Here is a 20,865-nt window from a genome sequence, read left to right on the forward strand (position 1 = left end):
ACTTTTTACGAAAATATCTGAAGAGAGCACACCCTAAGCTCGAAACGCGTTATAAAAATATTTTAAAATAAAAATATGATGAAAACCTTTAAAAAAAACCCACAATTGTTGATGGCTACACTCTTTTAAATATATATATATATATATATATATATGTGTGTGTGTGTGTGTGTGTGTGTGTGTGTACGAAAAGTGTTCCATAAGTAAAGCCTCCTATTTTTAACTTAAGGAACTGAAAAGCTTCGAATGCATGAAAACGGGTGGGCTTTATTGTTCCAGAATGTATTTTTGTAAATAATGATCACTATTCCCATAGCACTTTCGCCAGGAATCCAATGCCTCATCGCTGCTGCGGACGCATGTTCATGGCAGATGTTGCTTTCTTTGAGTCTATCACGATCAATATCTACAACACTGAGATGAAACTTTCAAGTCATGTACGCATAAATTCAGTCATAATTACGATGCTTCCACTCTGGCGGAATAAATAAATACATATGAGACATTACTTTCAGAAGGCCTCTCGTGTATATATATATATATATATATATATATATATATATATATATATATATATATATATATATATATATATATATATGTGGGGGGGTTATGTATATGTTATATTCCAAATTTCATGATGTTGACCATCTTTCAATTTATTCCTTTAATTCAGTTGACACTTACAATTTTTGACACTATCTGTTTCGTAGCACAAAATCAATCAGTTAATTATTATATCAATCAATCAATCTACTTTGCTCTTAACTCATCAGAAAAAATAGCAACATTCAATCCACCAAAAGGAAATAAAATGCGTTTGGACATAATTTTACAAATTCGAAAATTGGAAGAGAAGCTGCAAATACCTTAACATTACGCCATTTTTTAGTTGTCTTACAACAATGTATTAAAATCATCGCTCCCCAGTCAGTGTTGATCAAATACCACCTCTCTTGATCACAAGAACAAAACTCTATTCCAGATATTGGATCCTGTTTTCTGCTCAAGATCAATTTGGCTAACCTATTCATGCTATCAAAAAAAAACAAAAAAAAAAAACTTCCATACCTGTGAGATTCTTCTTTGTCTTCAAATTCGAAATGGATATATTTTTTAATTTACCAATGTTGTATTTATACGATTAGGATTTATCGATTATACTACTCATCAACCACTGCTATCATTAGTACTTTATTGATATATTAAAATTGTCATTTACTTATTAAAAATATCGAAAAGTTAAATATTTATATATATAAACAATTATTTTTACACATTTTATACTAATATAATTTTGAATTTCCTTTATTAATATATTCTGATTAATTTTAATCGATATAAAACCATATATATATATATATATATATATATATATATATATATATATATATATATATATATATAGTAATTTATAAAATATATATGGCGATTAAGCTACACTGAATATTCCGCGTTTCATCCACTCTAGGACTCTTCAGGCTTATGCGCGAATTCTGTGGTTTTTTATCGTTTTTATATGCTCATCTTCTATTGAGATTTTAGTTAGCCAATCACTAGCTCTACCTACGTATTGAGCACTTTTGAAGTAAATACTTAAAGTTTACGCATAAATCTATACTTTCGTATATTAATTTTATGTGAGTAAATTAAGTATATATATATATATAAATATATATATATATATATATATATATATCGCGAGGTGAGGCGAGGCTACATATATAGCGCGAGGTTGATAAGTATTAAAAAGATTGTTGGTTTAATAATGATCGCAACCACTCTTTATCTGTGCCTAAATCAAAACGTAGATTCCATGAACAAAGCTTCTTTCTTAGAACTGCACGCTTGTGGAACTCTGTTCCGTCTGCCTGCTTCCCACCTGACTACAACTTGGATGTCTTCAAGTCCAACGTTAACAAATTCCTAATGAACCGTCCTCTTAAGTAAACCCTTCATTAAATCTCCACACTAACGTACTGTACTTGCAATAACACTTATCCCTGAGTGGCTTCCGGCCCTTGATAAGTGGTGACCAGCGTGTAAAAAAACAATCAAAAGAAAACACTCACTGTATTAAGTTTTTAAATAATCTTTCACGGTGTATAAGTGTGTGTGTGTGTATATGTGTATATGTGTGTGTGTATTTGTGTGTGTGCACGCGCGTGCTTAATTTTCGTTGTCTGGCGGCATGTCAACATAATTTTTACTTAGAGAAAATCGAAACACAAGACCTTTCTGTACCTAAAGCTGTGGAGTGTGTGTGTGTGTGGAAGGGTCCAAGTCCATACCCCGTTGGCAATAGGATATATGAATCCATTAAGGATGACGGAATTAAAGTTGGCTTAAGCGATTTCGAAGTCCACGTGGGTTTCCGTTACAGCACACGTGTCAAGTGTATGTAGATGCAGGGGAATCCGTTGGTACGCACATGTATGCGTGTATGTGTGTTTGTGTATGTGTGTGGGGGGTGTACTTAAGTCCCAAACACCCATTGATTTGAGGTTATATATACTTTTTTTCATTGTCGATATCAGTTTCGGGTTTAATGGAGTCTCTTAACCGGGAAAGTTTTTCCCCTTCTTTGTAAAAGGTCAGTTCCTGAGAACTTTATAAGTTTGGGAAGATTTTTCAGCCTGCACACAGCTGTTTGTGTCATTATTGCAGTGAGCAGTCAGGTTATGGGGAGCGGTACAAGGAAATGTATATCTATCTATATATAAGAAGAGTCCCCTCTATCCCCAAACTAAATGTTTGTATACCTTTATTAAATGAACCATTCTTTATTTACCGATATATAGTTTTGTGACTTCATTTTCCACTCTTATTGTTTCCTATATATATATATATATATATATATATATATATATATATAGATAGATAGATAGATAGATAGATAGATATAGATATATTTCGGACGATACCGTTTTGCTTCTCATGAGCATAACACGCTCTTGTTTCGTCGGTGATGATTGGATAGAGGTCCTAATAATTCGCGATTGTATTTTGCTGTCCCCTATCAAGGGAAAATAACTTTACAATTAAATATTTTCAAGACCTTAAACCATAGCGCAACAGGTCCTTGCGAATTACTAAGAACCTCTATCCAGTCATGGCTGACGGAACGAGAGCATGCTACTTTCGATAAGTAAATAAAGCGTTCCGTTCGAAATTCCTTGCAAATTTCAGTTCTACTGAAGCATTACCGAGTTCGATACTAAACACCTGAAGAATATTGGAGGTTACATAAACCGAAACGCTGTGTAAATGGCACTAATAATGTAATAAATATTCCAAGAGTAATGATTTCTCCAGTTATAGCAGGATAAACAATAATATAATATAGATAGTGTTATACAACATCTACTGCATTTGTCTGATACTCAATGATATTACGAGCATACACACAGACAGATATATATATATATATATATATATATATATATATATATATATATATATATAGACTTATATGTAATATACTGAGTTCATGTAATTCAGTAAATTTTCATATACCAATAGGTTTTAAGCCAAAAAAGGTTGACTTAAGGATTAAGCTACAAAATTATCACATTTCATAATTGAGCATTAATATACTGTGTGTGCAAAATCAAGATTCAAGACAAGGTGTTGATGGCAACGAAAGGTGTATTTCATTTTATGTTACAATAGTCGAACTGGACATTGAAACAATTGTAACATAAAATAAAATACACCTTTCGTTGCCATCAACACCTTGTCTTGAAGTCTTGATTTTGCACACACAGTATATGTATATATATATATGTATATATAAATATATGTATATATATATATGTATATATATATATATATATATGTTACAAATAACTAGACATAATATATTATATTATGTAACAATTTTCAGAATTTGGTTGCACCGTGGTAAATACATCATTGTAACGAAGTAGTATGCTATGAAAATATAGTTATGGCAATTGCTATCAATATATTCCCTTAATTTACCATCTGTCTGTCTGCACGTATGTATGTCTGTCTCTATCTCTCTCTTTGTCTCTCTCTCTCTCTCTCTCTCTCTCTCTCTCTCTATATATATATATATATATATATATATATATACATATTCTTTTGGAGGTCAACTGCGCTTGTGTCCTATAAGTGCCCGCCCATTGGTTGATTAGGCTGGGCGCGGTGGCAACTAGGAAGCTGATTGGCTAACTAAAAAAGTTAATACCATATGCGTATATACAAACGCGCGATAACCACAATTTTTCACATGAACCTGGTGAATTCTCACGAGAGTGAAACGCGGAATATTCTGTGAAGCTTAATTGCCATATGTCTTTTTTATAACTTACTACGTATATATATATATATATATATATATATATATATATATATATATATATATACGACACAATCACACCGATTCTCGCCAGATCACTGAAGTTACGCAACGTTGAACCTGGCCAGTTCAAGATGAGTTACCATTTGGGAAGGCTAGGTGCTGTATGTACCTCGCCGAGTCGTAGAAGTTTCTAGGTTGGTATCTGGGGGCGCATTAATTCACTGTGAGGAATGCACCTCCAGTCTTCGTTAAAGCCTGCATCTAGCAGAAGGCAACTCTGATGTAAAAACCTGCAGTCTACTGTATATTCTGTCTTGTGGCAGTCATCTGCACCGACAAAGGTTAGCAGTAATAAGAAAAGTGTGGGTTGGTTCTACACAAAGACTTCACCACTATAAAAATATCATCCGTGATGATTTCCGGGCAACTTAGTTGTTGTGGCGGAAGCTCATACGTCGAAATCGATGGGAGAGTCCATAGTGTATATATATATATATATATATATATATATATATATATATATATATATATATATATATATATATATATATGTATGTATGTATAAACCTTCATTTCGAACGCGCCCCTGTCATATAAAAAAATACCGTTGATTTTATACGTCGGACCTTTGTTCGTCCAGTGATAATGATAGCTTGAATTTAAGTTTAAAATGAAGAAATCAATATCATGCGAAATTGTGCACTAAACAGAAACAGTTATTTCGAACGCATGACTGTCTTATCAAAAAAAAAAACTATTGTTGATTTTATACTTTCGGCCTTTCTACATGTGCGGTGATAAAACTTCTCAAATTCGCTTGTGCCGTTAGTCTTTTTAAGGTGGTAACTTTCTTCAAAATCGGACTACTCCTTCCTTAATCAAATGTTTGGATTATCGATTTACGATACTTATCGGAAGCATTCCGAAACAAAACCTATCTCAGAACATTTCCAGACAAATATAGTATATTTGTGTAAAATGTCATAATAATTAGCCAACCCGTTTTTGAGTCCATAGGGATCTCTATCTCTTTTTCTCTCTCTTTCCCACCTTACCTTCTTTCTCTTTCCCACACATACACACAAAGTGTCTTGTATATAGAAGTAGAGATCTGATTTTCGCTTTTCTATATGGGTATTTCGATTGATAATGTCTTTTGCAAACTTCCATTTTGTCAGTGTGATACTTTGAATTACTATTGCTGGGACAGCGTTTGCGTCAGACAATAATAAAAATAGCAAATTTCTACTATTATATAAAAGTCACTCTGTGCGTGTGTGCGAGTTCCTTCCCCATGAGTTCTGAAACTGCTGAGCCTATCTTTTGAAAATTTCACACAAAGGTACTGGGTAGGAGCTGCTAAAATCAGCCTATCCTGCCTTGACAGAGTACACAATAGACTTCGTGGCCTAGTGGGGTGGTGCCCTTTGTCTTTTCCCTGCAACCTCTCTCACACAGAAGAGACGCTGCGAGCCTGTCTTTGTTTTATCTTTATTTCCATAGCAAGCGCTTGTCTGAGCTCCAACCTCTGGTCCTCCCTCGCCAATCTTTCACGAAAACACCCGTCTAGCTTAATCCACTGTAAATAATTTTCCCCATTCTTTATCTGTGCCTAAATCAAAACGTAGATTTCATGAACAAAACTTATTTCTTAGAAGTGCACGCCTGTGGAACTCGTTTCCGTTTGCCTGTTTTCCACCTGACTAGAACTTGGATGTCTTCAAGTCTTTATATGCCTGCCAAGTTCCATTTTTTTTTCGATTTTGACCCATTAACAGATATTTTTACCGTCTAAAAACCCAACCGACTTTTTTTCCACTATTCTAAATCCCCTATATCTTAAGTTTCAAATCTGTAGACCAAGATTTGACAGAATAGTTTCGTAGAGTTCATTCAGTACACAGAAAAACCGACACACACACACACACACACACACACACACACACACACACATATATATATATATATATATATATATATATATATATATATATATAATCTTACATAATCAGAATTCGCCCATGCATTGAGTATCTCATCTGGGCTGATGAATCTACTCTTTGACAGGATCTAAAAAAAAAGAGGGTCCAATTCCCGTATTGTCGGCAAAGCTCCAACCTCTGTCCCGTCGCCGCAACGTTGCATCCGTGTGCCTATTTTACAAGTATGTTAATAGAATGTGCTCTGATGAACGCATAACGCTTGTCTCCCTTCGACGTACAAAACTCCGACTAACCCGACGAGCAGTAAAGCGTCACCCCTTCACCGTTAGCGTCCTAAGATGCCGGAAAATTTTCTACTCTAATAGTTTCTTCCTTGAGACTACCAGACTTTGGAATTCTTTCCATGATTTCTGCTTTCCTGACTGTACTAACACATAACTCTGCTCAGCTTCTCCAACACCTTGTTAGACATGATCCTTGATAATAAGCCCTTACATTCCAAGTTGCAATATGCCTTATTTGGGGTAGAAAAAAGTAAAAAAAAATCAAAGTAGTTTTATCTAACTAATCCCGAGCCGTGAACTCTGGATCTTCAGTAAATCTGAATGTAATAATCCAACGTTGTACCTGTACTCTGACCGTTGACCCATCAATGTAACGTAGAAAAAAAAAGTAATCTTATCAATTAGCTTAGCCGGTCGATTTCATATAAATATTCACATCCACAGATACGTGCTTGGTCTTTTGATGACTAGTAAGTGCAGCGTTATCCAATCAACGCATTAATGTCGAGACCCGAATCCCGAAACTCCAGTCACTTCCTCATCGGCCTGCTAATCAATATAATGTGCGAGAAATGTTATACTATTTAATAACACAAGTCAGTTTTAGTTGAAAGTTTATTTCCGTTCAGGGAAGTATCTTGCATATTAGCTTAGATAGAAACCGGCTCGCTGTTATTATCTCTCTTTCTCTCTCTTTCTCTCTCTTTCCACTCTCTCCCTCTCAACTCTCTCTCTTTCTCTTTCGTTCTCACCTTCCCCACTTTCTCTCTTTCTCTCTCTCCCTATCTGTATAAATATGTATACATCACCTCCCCCACACACGCATATATATATATATATATATATATATATATATATATATATATATATATATAGAGAGAGAGAGAGAGAGAGAGAGAGAGAGAGAGAGCGTGTTTTCTTTATGCTTGTTTCCGTTTTATTCTTTTTGTACGCTATACAAATATGCGCTTATATACATGGATGAACAAGCAAGGTTTAACCTTCGTTTCAAATGCGCATGGAATAGCATACACTTGCGTGTGTGTGTGTGTACATACATATATATATACATATATATATATATATATATATATATATATATATATATATATATATATATATATACGTATGTGCGTGTGTTTATTTTCTGTCTTACACTGCTATACTGTACTATAAAAGTCTTTCAGCGAGGTAAACCCACTGGGAAAGAGAGACGTATTTCGCTCCTGTTCGCTGAATATGTCTAAACATGTCAGAGGACGAACGAATGATAAAATCGTATTTCAGTCTGTGTTTATTATTATTATTATTCCTCATTATTTCCTCTTCTTCTTTTCTTTTCTTCTTCTTCCTCTTCTTCTCTTCTTCTTTTTCTTCTTCTTATTGTTATTTTATCATTATTATTATTATTATTATTATTATTATTATTATTATCTATAAGTCCTCACACAGGTCATAATCAAAGATTACTCATCAACAAAAATCCATGAGATTGCCTGGAGTCTACAAGAAAACAAATCTTCACAGCTATCCAGTACTCCCCCACCTCTTTCAAAATCATTTGCAAATAAATTTTGTTATCGCAACAGCCGTTTACTACTGATTTCTCACCGGCAACGATCATTGACCTTCAATATAATTTCAGTAGCAATAAGCCTTCTCAAGTCCCATCCTCTTTTGTGCTCATTCAGTGGGGGTTTGGTTAAGTATTTCACTCCAGTGTCTTTTGATCCTCTTTGAACCTTTCCTTCTATTTTATGTGGTTCCAGTTGATGTCAACACTACATTTTGGGGGAGGTGCAGCTTAAATCTAGTTTCCAATTTCTGGAATCCATGTAATTTTCTCTCCGCCTTTTTTCTTTTAATTCTTCTGCAACTTTTATATGGTCGGTTTATCTTTTATAGCTCATATGTATTAGTCTCTGCATTCAAGGGGTGTTCTTTAATATTTCGGCCGTTATTGTTATTGTTATCCGTTGAATCTTTTCAACCATCTCTCTGATTCCAATTTCTACAACTCGTTTTTCGAAGTTGTTGAAATTTGTTTTTAGTGCTCCTACTATTATTGGTGTTATCTTGACTTTTTAACTTCCATATTCTTTTTAGCTCTCAAGCCAGTTCCGTGTATGTATTCGCTTTTTCGTCTCCTAATTATTCACCCTGTGGTCTGCTATAACGACGAAATCTATAATCTGGCAGGACTTTTCCTTCTTGTTAACTATTATGACTCGGGGTCTCCTTGCTTGGATCGGTTCATGTGCTTATACATCCACGTTCCATAGGATTTTGTGATTTCTGTTGTCAAGCGCTGCTACTCGTCTGTGATTATACTATTTTTTTATGTTTAAGACGCAATTGTTTGCAAAATTGCCTGTGTACTACTTTCCTCACTTGATTATGTCTTTTCTTATCTTCTTGTGGGAATACTTTGTTTCATTCACTAGTATGTGTTTTATCGATTCGTCTATTTGTCCACAGTCTGCATTTGTCGTTTTCTTGTATCATGTCACTATATGAGTTGATATGGTTGGTTCTAATCGCGGTTTCTTGTACGGCTGTTATTAGTGATTGAGATTCTTTGTTTAGGTGTCCTTTTCGTGGCCATATCTAAGATTTTCCTGAGTCTCATATTTTGTCAGCGATTTAAAACGAACGTTTTGTTGATTTTTTTTTCTTTTCTTGTTTCATCGCTTGTCTCTTGTTCCCCATCTTATTCATTTTTAAACTGTTTCTTGCTGCAGTGATTAATTTTTCTATGTTCTCCGTTATGTATTTTTGTAAATTTTGTTTTTATGTAATTCACACAGTGTTTCATACTAATCACTCCTCTTCTTCCGTCTTATTTCTTTTTTACATAGAGTCGGTAAGAATCATCTTTTGGATCTAATGCATTGTGCATGATCATAAATTTCTTAGTCATCTGGTCGCGAAGCCTCAGTTCGTCTTTGTTCCAGCCTATGAACGGTCCAGAGTATCTTACTAGTGATACTGCCCATATATTTATATCTTTTATTAGTTATACTATATAATTTTACAGGATTTTTTCTTGTTCTTCTGAGGTATTCCTTCCCAATTTTCTCTTTCACTTCAGTTAACTTCCTAATATTTGTACTTGTCATGTTTTCTAGTGTCCTCATAACTCTTTGATTTGATAGTTCCACACCTTTCGTTGCCTCAAGTCTTCCCGTTCTGATATTCAACAGTGCGCACTATTCCAATTTTGGTTTCATTCAGATATCATGACTAAATATTCGTGTTGTTTTTATCAGGGTCTCCTGTTCCTTTTCCTTTCTTGCAAAAAGTTTCACATCATCCGTATACATTAGGTTGTTTCTTTTTCTGTGTTAGTAAACTTGCATTGCTTAGTATTTTCTTAATATGCTGCTAAAGGCATCATAGTTATAGTAAACAGTAGTGGTGATAGGTAATTTCCTTGGAAAATACCTCTTTGTATGTTTATTTTTGTCATCGATTGTCCGTCAGCTGTCAGATCCATTATCTCATTGATTTTACACGCAGATTCATAATCGCATCTGGCATTTTCTACATCCTCAAACATTCCATTATCCATGCTTGACGGATGCTGTCGTATGGTTTCTTGTAAATAAATTTTTAGACATTTTCTATCTAAACCTCGTATGGGTTTTTATCACAACAGAAATAAGAATTTAGTAACATTAAATGTTTATTATCATAAGAATACATAATACTTGTGCTAAATTGTTCCGTTTGATCGATGGATTTTATATGATTTGAAATGGTTATCTTTCACTATAATAGAAAACGTTATTATAAAGTATTTTATTAGCCAGTTAGGATTTACTGTCCTTTAAATATAGCGTTACTTTTTTTCTTTGATAATGTAAAAGATGAGAAAAATTACTCTGAAGGATAAAATTCATCTATATTTATCAACAACACTCTGAGTGTTGTAAGGACCCTCTTAAAATTCTTGTGAATTTTGCTGAACTTCTATTTGTTCGATCATATATGCATTAATATTAATGAGTCTTTCAAGTAAGTAAGTAAGTCACTGACCTATTGCGTAAACGCAATGTTACTCTTTGTGATAACTGTTGTGCTCCTTACTATAATGTGCAAATTTTATCTTGAATGTATAGCACCTTGATCTTTAAAACATATCACATGTATCCAGTTCCTTATTCATAGGAGTGTTAATATTACTCTTTCTAAATAAGATAAATAACTTTTCCTTTAAATCTGTAAATTCTAACCCATTTCTTAGTGCTTACACAAGTTTAAGTTTATTAGTGTAAAGTTTAGATAACCTGACACTTAATTGGTTAATACACTTGAACTAACTTACACAACTCATGTCAAGGACTAAATGCATCTTCTGATACTCATGGTTTAAAATAAGGGCCTACCATTCCAAAAAGATAATCCCTTTCATATATTTTCCTTCTTCTTTTGTTTTCAATTTTTCATCCCCCCTTTTTAATTCACAGTGGCAAGACATTATTTCTGAAGAAGTATCACAGAGGATAGAAAAAACCGGGCCACTTTCACCGTTTGACCGAAATTGCTGTCCGAATTTGGACGCCACCATCAAAGAAACGCTACGGATGGCATCAGTGCTTCCACTCGGATTCCCACACAGAGTCATGGAAGACGCAGTGTAAGTATATTCACCTTCGCACACAACAAAACCCACACAAAAAATAAATATCGAAAACATACAGAATTTATACTCAAACGAAACTGAAACTCGGATGGAATGAAAAAAGGGAACATTGAGTCTAACATGTGTTAGTGTAAATAATATCAAGTTATAAACAATAAGAATAGCAGTTCTCTTTGATGACATAATTACTATTAATAATAATAATAATAATAAATATAATAATAATAATGTTTACAATATATAATAACTAGATATTTTAGCCAACTGAAAGAGCAAAAGTTATAGCCCGTTGGCTTCGAATGATTGTTTTATGACAAATTAATGATTGAAGATAGTTAGCTTAAGTGTTTATTTTTACATTTAATACTAACCCTTATTAATCCCTTGCTGTGCATCGAACGGATATCATAATACTTAGTTCGCTGCACCTTACAATAATAAAGTCTATACAAATTTGTGGCCAGTTAAATTTCCATTAAAAATTAAATTAAAAGAACACAATTTCTATTGATAATGTATTGAATTATTTTAATTATAACTTTACTCAAAGACACACACACACATATATATGACTACTTAATTTTATCATATAAATTAATATATGAAAATATAATTTTATTTGTAAATTTTCAGTCTTTATTCAAAAGTGCTCAATACATAGGCAGAGCTAGATAATAAGTTATAAAATATATGTGGCAATTACGCTACACAGAATATTCCGCGTTTCATTCTCGTGAGAATTCTTCAGGCTTAATATATATATATATATATTTTTTTAGCGCGTCCAGATTTCAGGTATATTATTATACAGTCGTGATTTCAAAAGCATAAAAAGAGTATTTGGGTGGCATCAGCTAGACTCGAAATCGAAAGCAAAACTGTAGCATTCAAAGATGGTGACGTTATCACTGTACGAACATGACACGCATATGAACTGATTAAAAATTCAAAATTCAAAATAAACTAAGATGAATGCAAAAATGTATAAAGATTTTTTCGATTTTTACCCATTTTTCACTTCTTAAAGGCTATTAAACCAGCTAAATACCAATAAAAAAACGGTCCGTAAAAAAATTCAATCAATTGAAGCTCCTGTCTGCGTATACGTGTTCAGTCCGTTCGATGAAAAATCATAAATTGTATGGAAAAATCTGAAAAAGAAACATCCATGTGTAACTTACTATTTCGTTCTGAGTTGTTTGGACACTTTTATGAACGGAATGAATCTGAATTTCTTTAGGTTTTTTTTTTTGTTCTTTCAAATAATTGTCGCGATATATTTTTCCTCTAAGTTTTCAAATAAGTGTGCATAAAGATATTTTTTGAATGGGTTACACACAATAATATGTTTTCGCCCGAAAAGATATTGTGGCGTGGGCGTTTGCTGTCTGATGCGTTTCCGGTTTGAATGAACAAAGAAATGAAAATAAAAGGAAAACTAATGTTCCATTTTGAACACATACGTACGCACACACACAACGACACACACACACACGCACGTGTGTGTGTGTGTGTGTGTGTGTGTAAACGGGTATATGTCTGTCGGTCTGTCTTTCTATATCGAAACTAAACGTCGAAGAGCGGCGCTAGGAGCATCAAATGATGTGATTTTTTTATGGACCATTTTTTATGGGTCTGTAGCCGGTTAACATAGTTTGGAGGGGGCAAAAAGAGGCAAAATTTATAAAATCATTATCCATTTTGTACATACATAAATTCGAAATTTTGAATCAGTTCATATGCGTGTCACGTTGATACAGTAGTAACCAGCTTTCAATGCTACAGTTTCTGGTTCAATTCTGATTGATGGCAACCAAATACTTTCTGTCTTTGGAAATCACGACACCAAAATAATATATATATATACATATATATATATATATATATATATATATATATATATATATATATATATATATATGTATGCATTGCGCATGTATTTTCCAGCGATCAAATGTGAAACGAAGATGTAATGATGTAACACTGGCAGGTACTACTGTTAAATAGCGAGGGCCGAATTTTATTTGAAAATGATAGAGATGAGACCGGACGGATGTTGTAAAACAACGGAAGTTCATAGCAGGATTTTTCTTTATCTTTTGGCTAGACATTCGCAGATGATGTCCCCAATGGACTAACTGCACAGAGTGTGGTTCTGTGTATCTGTCTGAATTTCTATCACACACACACACACACACACACACACACACACACACACACACACACACACACACACACACACACTCTCTCTCTCTCTCTCTCTCTCTTTCCCCTCTCTCTCTTTCTTACTTGTATAGAAGCAAAACGCGTTTTGGCTGTTTGTTTGAAATTGTCCTTTTAAATGAGCGTTTCTTTTATGAATAGTGGTGTCCGACTGAATTTATCAGCAGACGCAAAGAGCCTGCATTAACGATGACGAAATGAATATATCACGATTAATGCACTTGCGGAAAAGCAAAAAGAAAACATCATTTGTGCAGTTCAGCGCGGACCTAGAAGTTTTTGCAACTGAAAGGCGATTGCACACAAACTAAAGCTTCTTAACTTTAATTTCAAGATATCTTAATTACATATTACTAGCAGTAAGTTCCGACGTTACCCGGAATTGTATAATGAGCAAAGAATGTTTCACCCTCCCGAATTTTATTATAATCAAAATCGTTAAATCGCCTATTTTTCAATCAAATCGATTAATTGCCTGTTCTAGATGGGAGTCACCGCTGTGTACCGGGAGGAAGCTTCACATGCCTCCGCGTAGTGACTAAGTCCATAATAGATTGTAGTTTAAATTGCACTGCAGAGAACCTTCTGTTGGTTTTATAAAATTATTTTTATATATAATGGCTGGCATTAAAATTTAAAATGCATAAGTCAAGTATCACGGTTTGTGTTCAAAACAGAAACATTAATTTCGAACGCGCTCCTATGACATCACAGAACCTACTGTTGATTTTATATGTCTGGCCTTTTTGCTTGTACAGTGATAAAACTTCTCAAATGCACTTATGTTATTAGACTATATAAGGCGTTAACTTTAGGCAAAATCGTCTGTTCCTTCTTTCATGGAATTATTTCGATTATCGATTATTAATACTTATCGAAGACATTTCGATACAAAACCTATTAGTAATACTGCCAGACACATAAAGTACATGTGTGAAATTTTAGAGAAATCGGCTCAGCAATTTAGGAGTACATGGGCAACAAACTCACACCCACAGTAAGACAAATTTCCTTTTATATAATCTTCTTCCATAATATAAATCTCACCTGTCTGTTTAAATGTATGTATGTATGTATGTATGTATGTATGTATACATGCATGCCAAAATCTTTCGACAGATATGAAGAATTCTCACAGTACCGGTACGGTTTTGAAGCTAGACCCTTCGAATGGCAAATATCGAAAAATTGGCTAAAAACATAATTACTTTAATCTTCAATGGACACTTTTCTACATGGAGGGCTCGCCTTTTTCGCCAATATTTTCGAAAGTCATCCTCTCTTTTCTAAAAAATTTAATCTACGTCATTTTTAATTTAAATCTACGTCACTTTCAGTTTGGCGATGAGCGCAACGGCAAAGACGTAACATTTTTTTCTGTTTGTTTTCACTTTCCTTTCCTCTTTCGCGGTACGGATTCGAGCCTTCCTGCCTACTACCACTTTATTTTTTGCTCAACACACACATCCACACACATGGACAATGCGAGGCACCCAGGCTAGTAGTATATAAAAACCACGCATTTCAGTTTTATAAGGCCTATCATAAAAACATATGACAATTTTTATCGTGACGAAATTTGTCTTCTGTACTTGACACTGTTATTGCAACACAAGAAATATAATAAGACATTCTTTGGATAAAGTATAAATAATGTATTATGGGCATAATTTGGGTGGATTAGTTGTAAGTGGCCTGTCGTAAAGATGCCTGTATGTTATTGTAAAAATAACTAAATTAGTATTAATCAGCATGATAATATTTTTTAGACTGTCGCCATTCTGCTGTTGGCATACGTATAAACAACATAATGTTACTGCAGGTGTACCCCATGGATTGATCCTTCCTGATATTCATAAGTAACCTCCTTGATAATATTGTGGCTGAGATGGGTATAGTTGCTAATGACACTACGCTCTATAATGGACACTGGGTTAAGCGAATGTACACACATCCAAGTCAATGGCTGAAAACTTTGACAATGCCATTTAGTCTTTAATGGAATGGCACCGTTAATAAATGGTGACATTTGTTGCTGCTAATACTAAGCCTCTTTCCTTTAACGAATCTTACTCTATGGATCTGAAACTTTGACTCTTTCAGCAAAACAACAACGTCGCTATGATGGATGTTACACACGTTTTGAGAAGAGTACTCAATCTCTTATGGCGAAACCACCCAACTCTAGAAATGATATATGGAGACTTACCGAGAGTATCAACCTCAGTTTGTAAGAGGCGTGTTCAGTTTGCTGGAGATTGTGCACGTGCCACGGATGAACTTGTTTCATCATTTGTACTGTGGAGGCACCTATCATCTCACAATCAATTACGAAAGTTAACTTTTCCAGATAAGATACAATGAGATACATTTATGTAAGGATAATTTTTCGGGTGCTATGCAAGATAGGGAATATTGGAAAGGTGTAGTGACTTCAATCCCGGTTGAGGCCGCAAGATGATGATAATTCCTTTAACAATTACAATAAAAACATTCTCAACCAAAGACAACATGAATCTGAACAAATATATTGAGGACATTGCGAAGGCTGCTGCAAATAAATAGGCTCCTTTTATCTTGCTAGAAGACTACGCATACCAAAGACTATTCTTTAGCTTTACAATGCTGTACTTCGCCCATGCATGGAGTATTATTGTTACCTTTGGGCTGGAACATCTACCACTAACTACTTAGACAGATTTTAAAGACGAGTCTCCAATCGAATAAGCACTACACTATCGACTAAGATCCTACTTTTGTCATACCGCCGCAATGTCGCATTCATGTGACTGTTTTACAAGTACTTTAGAGGATTGCGCCATGATGAACTCATAGCACTTACCCCCCCCCATACACACAACAAGCAACAAAATCTCACCTATTCACTGCAGAGGTCTCTAGATGCCGGACAAACTTCTACTCCAATATTTTGTTCTCTCTAAATCCTAAACTTTGCAATTCCTTCTTTTTATTTTACTTGGGAGTCACCATTTATCAAGGCTCGAATGCCACTTGAGGATAAGGTTTAGTAAACTAAAGTGATAGTGTAGTAATCGTTAATGGTGTAAGTTGGGTATTATTTATGGGGATGGCTCAACAAGAACTTGTTTAGATTTGAAGGCCGCCATGTTGCATTCAACTGGAAAGCAGGACAGCGGAACAGTGTTCCACGGGAAGGCAGTTCTGGGAAAGAAGCTTTGTTCATAGAATCTGCGTGTAGAGTTAGACACGGATAAAGAGTGAGGGAAATCATTTATAGTCGAGCATTTTTGTGAAAGTTTGACAAGGGGAAACCATAGGTAGTGGTTCAGTCGAGTATTTACCATGAAAACAACAATATAGCAGAGAACGGCTCGCAACGTTTCCTGCATCTTTGATTATACTAAATTACTGAAGTTTAAATGTAATGTGATCAAACATCTAGCTGCTAAATTAGACATAATTTCCACGTTAGAGACGATCCTAAATAGTAGCAACTTACGTTTCAAGTGGAAATATCTTATTTGGCGTGGAAAAGAGTAAAAAATTAAACAGTAGTTGCTGTCGTTCTTTCTAGAATGAGATGAAGGTTGCCAACATCCATAAGTAAGAATGGTGATATTAAACCCAGGTTGTAAGTCTGCGTTCTATAGCGTTGCTACAATTCCTATGTATATTAACTCTTCGTAGGCTGGGTGCTTAAAATTATCTAACAGCTGATTTAGATAAATGCATATTATATGAACAAAAAAATGGCAAACCTTACATATGTAATTTTTAGGTAATATCTGATCAAATTCTGAAGCGTTTTTCTTTATTTATATATATTGTACGATGTATTTTATGTATATATTATTAAGACATGAGAAATATAGAAAAACCTCTGTTATCTATATCTATACACAATTAATAATATATATCTATACACAATTAATAATATATATCTATACACAATTAATAATATATATCTATACACAATTAATAATATATATATACACACAATTAATAATATATATCTATACACAATGAATAATATATATCTATACGCAATAAATATATATATATATACACAATTAATAATATATATATACACAATTAATAATTTATATCTATACACAATTAATAATATATATATCGATACACAATTAATAATATATATCTATACACAATTAATAACATATATCTATACACAATGAATAATATATATCTATACACAATTAATAATATATATCTATGCACAATTAATAATATATATCTATACACAATTAATAATATATATCTATACACAATTAATAATATATATCTATACACAATTAATAATATATATATCGATACACAATGAATAATATATATCTATACACAATAATATATATCTATGCACAATTAATAATATATATCTATACACAATTAGTAATATATATCTATGCACAATTAATAATAATATATATATATATATATATATATATACAATTAATAAAATATATCTATACACAATTAATAATATATATCTATACACAATTAATAATATATATATATACACACACAATTAATAATATATATCTATACACAATTAATAATATATATCTATGCACAATTTATAATATATATCTATACACAATTAGTAATATATATCTATGCACAATTAATAATATATATATATATACACAATTAATAAAATATATCTATACACAATTAATAATATATATCTATACACAATTAATAATATATATCTATACACAATTAATAATATATATATACACACAATTAATAATATATATCTATACACAATTAATAATATATATCTATGCACAATTAATAATATATATATATATCTATACACAATTAATAATATATATCTATCCCATACTCCGAGTTCACAGGGTAAGTATTGTGGAGTGTACTTGATGTTGAGTGTACTCCATTTTGTGTTTGACGCGAGGTTTTGTGTGCTGATGCGACCCAGCAGCTAGATTAAAATAATAAAAATTATTCTTAATTGCTCAAACAAATATCAGCAAGTAAATATTAAAAAAAAACTAACACACATTTTATTGATTAGACAAATAAAATTACTTGGTTTGTGGATTATGACAGATGATCTAATCATAAAAAACACAAATGGTTTTAGAATTACAAATAAGCCCGACGGGGTTTCTAAGGACCCGAGAATTTTTTTTTTTTTTTTTTGTGTAATTTCATTGAAATTAATTACCTCAAGCCTGAATCTACATAAAAACGCGTTGATTAAATTCAGTGTATGTGGTTATTTTTCGCGGTAAATAACGAATGATATTTCATGCCACACGACACATTGCGGTCTCTAGGAATCCAAGGAGTTCACAAAGGGTAAATAATCCGCTGACTTATATATATTTAGTTGACAACCAGCATGTAAGTACATAATAATATGATAGAGCTATCACTCATATAAATTAAATATATAAATATATGCGCGTACACCCACCCACACCCATATATATATATATATATATATATATATATATATATATATATATATGTGTGTGTGTGTGTGTGTGTGCGTGTGTATACGCGCATATATTTATATATTCAATCTCTCTCTCTCTCTCTCTCTCTCTCTCTATATATATATATATATATATATATATATATATATATATATATATATATATATTAGCAGGCCGCCTCGAATTGTCCGGTCGTAAAATACACTTAAATATGATATTTTGATTAATTCAGATTTCGTATTACTAGCGGGGGTGGGGCGTATTTGCTCGGGCGTAAAATATGATGAAATATGATATTTTAATGTGTCCAGATTTCGTATATATTATTAAAGAGTCGTGAATCAGTGCCATACGCTAGAATCGAAACCGAAACTGTAGCATTCAAAACTGGTGACGTGAATTATTAACTCATCAAAAAATCCAAAATAAACTAAGATGAATGTACAAAACGTTTAACAGTTTTTTTTGTTTTTTTTCAATTTTGGCCCCTTCGAAAAATAGTTTAACCGGCTAAAGTCCCATAAAAGAACGGGCCGTAAAAAATGCAATTATTTGAGGCCGCTAGCGCAACTCTGCGACTTTTAGTTTGGGAGAGGTTAAGTTGGAAAATATGGAGACAGACAGAGCGACAGACAGACAGACATATAACCGTTTATATAGTATATTATAACTGACACATTTACTCCGTGGAGCTTCTTTATATAATTGCCTGCAGAGCTTCCGTACATGGTTCAGTTCATCTCTTGTGTCAACACAGGTGTGGATTAGCATGTTATTTTGACGTATGTGTTAAAGACATCTTCAGAACCGTATTTTCTGTTTGCTAGAGGGGGGATTACGTTGTTCTCAAACATAGAGCACCTGTTATTCGCAAATAGTCATACGTCTGGTTGTAGCAAAACTAAACGTCAATTAACTTAACTGATCTGTTGCCAATATTAAACAGCAAGATTATGGACACACAAAAATATACTCGGGTTTATTTCTACCTGAATTTAAACAGAATAAATAGGTTTATCAATAGTAACGGGCCAAATTCAAATACCCCTGTTTATGTTTACTCTTAAACTTCATATAAACGTTACACGACTAAAGCCGCATCTTATACAGCGAAGAATGATTGACGAATTTTTATCCAAAGATTGACCTCTACGAATAAACGAAAGTGACGGAACCACATGATTCCAGGCTAAAAGGAATTACAGTCTTTGACAGATCAATCTGGGGTGTTATCACGCTAAATATAATCGTTCAATGGAATCTCGGGAAGGTGTGCGGACGCAAGATATTCCCCTCTCTCTTCTCTTTCTGTTCTCTCTTTCCCTATGTCTCGATATGTCTGTCTGTCTTACTTACATTGATAGGATTCCAAAATCAACTTGAAGTCATATTAGTTGTAAATAGTGAATTTGTATGGGAGAAGTTTTAATATTTAACGTAAGGGAGTGAGATTGAGAGAGCGGAATATAAAAGACTAGAAACGAGTGAAATGCGATGGCAGATAACATGGACATCAGTTTATTCCGCACGTAACTCTTAATTTGTATTGATCGTTTGTTGTGGCAGAGAATAAACACAGTTGATGGCATTCAAACGTTTTCGAGTGGGCGACGCAGTGAATTAAATTATGATCACAACACAAATACGCGAAGATGTAAGCTCTTTATATGACTAAGAAATTTTGACAAAGCGACAAGATTTATTTATTTGCAGAAGAAGAAGAAGAAGAAGAAGAAGAAGAAGAAGAAGAAGAAGAAACGAAATTAAACGGAGCAAATAATAGAAAATATAGTGTTGAGAAAAGGGAGAAAACGAAGACCAAAAACAAAAAGGAACATAATACAATGAGAAGAAAGAAGTAGAAGAAGAACAATAAGCAAACAAAGAAAAAAAACGTATAAAATGAAGAGAAGAATATGCAGCGAAGGAAAAAAGAAGGAACCGAAAGAGACAAAGAAGTATAAGAAAAAGAAGTCAG

General features: G+C 33.3%; 1 protein-coding gene across 1 annotated transcript in view; it reads left to right on the forward strand.

Moving 5' to 3' along the window:
• Positions 1-20,865, forward strand: part of LOC145286234 (steroid 17-alpha-hydroxylase/17,20 lyase-like) — a 176,262-nt gene that overhangs the window by 140,570 nt on the left and 14,827 nt on the right. Inside the window, exon 4 of the mRNA XM_080135054.1 lies at positions 11,024-11,193. Within this exon, the coding sequence (XP_079991180.1) occupies positions 11,024-11,193 (170 nt within the window). The remainder of the gene's footprint in view (positions 1-11,023; positions 11,194-20,865) is intronic.

The sequence above is a fragment of the Euprymna scolopes genome, chromosome 10 (assembly GCF_053919585.1).
Source record: "Euprymna scolopes isolate OS-2025 chromosome 10, ASM5391958v1, whole genome shotgun sequence".
Taxonomy (NCBI): Eukaryota; Metazoa; Mollusca; class Cephalopoda; order Sepiida; family Sepiolidae; genus Euprymna; species Euprymna scolopes.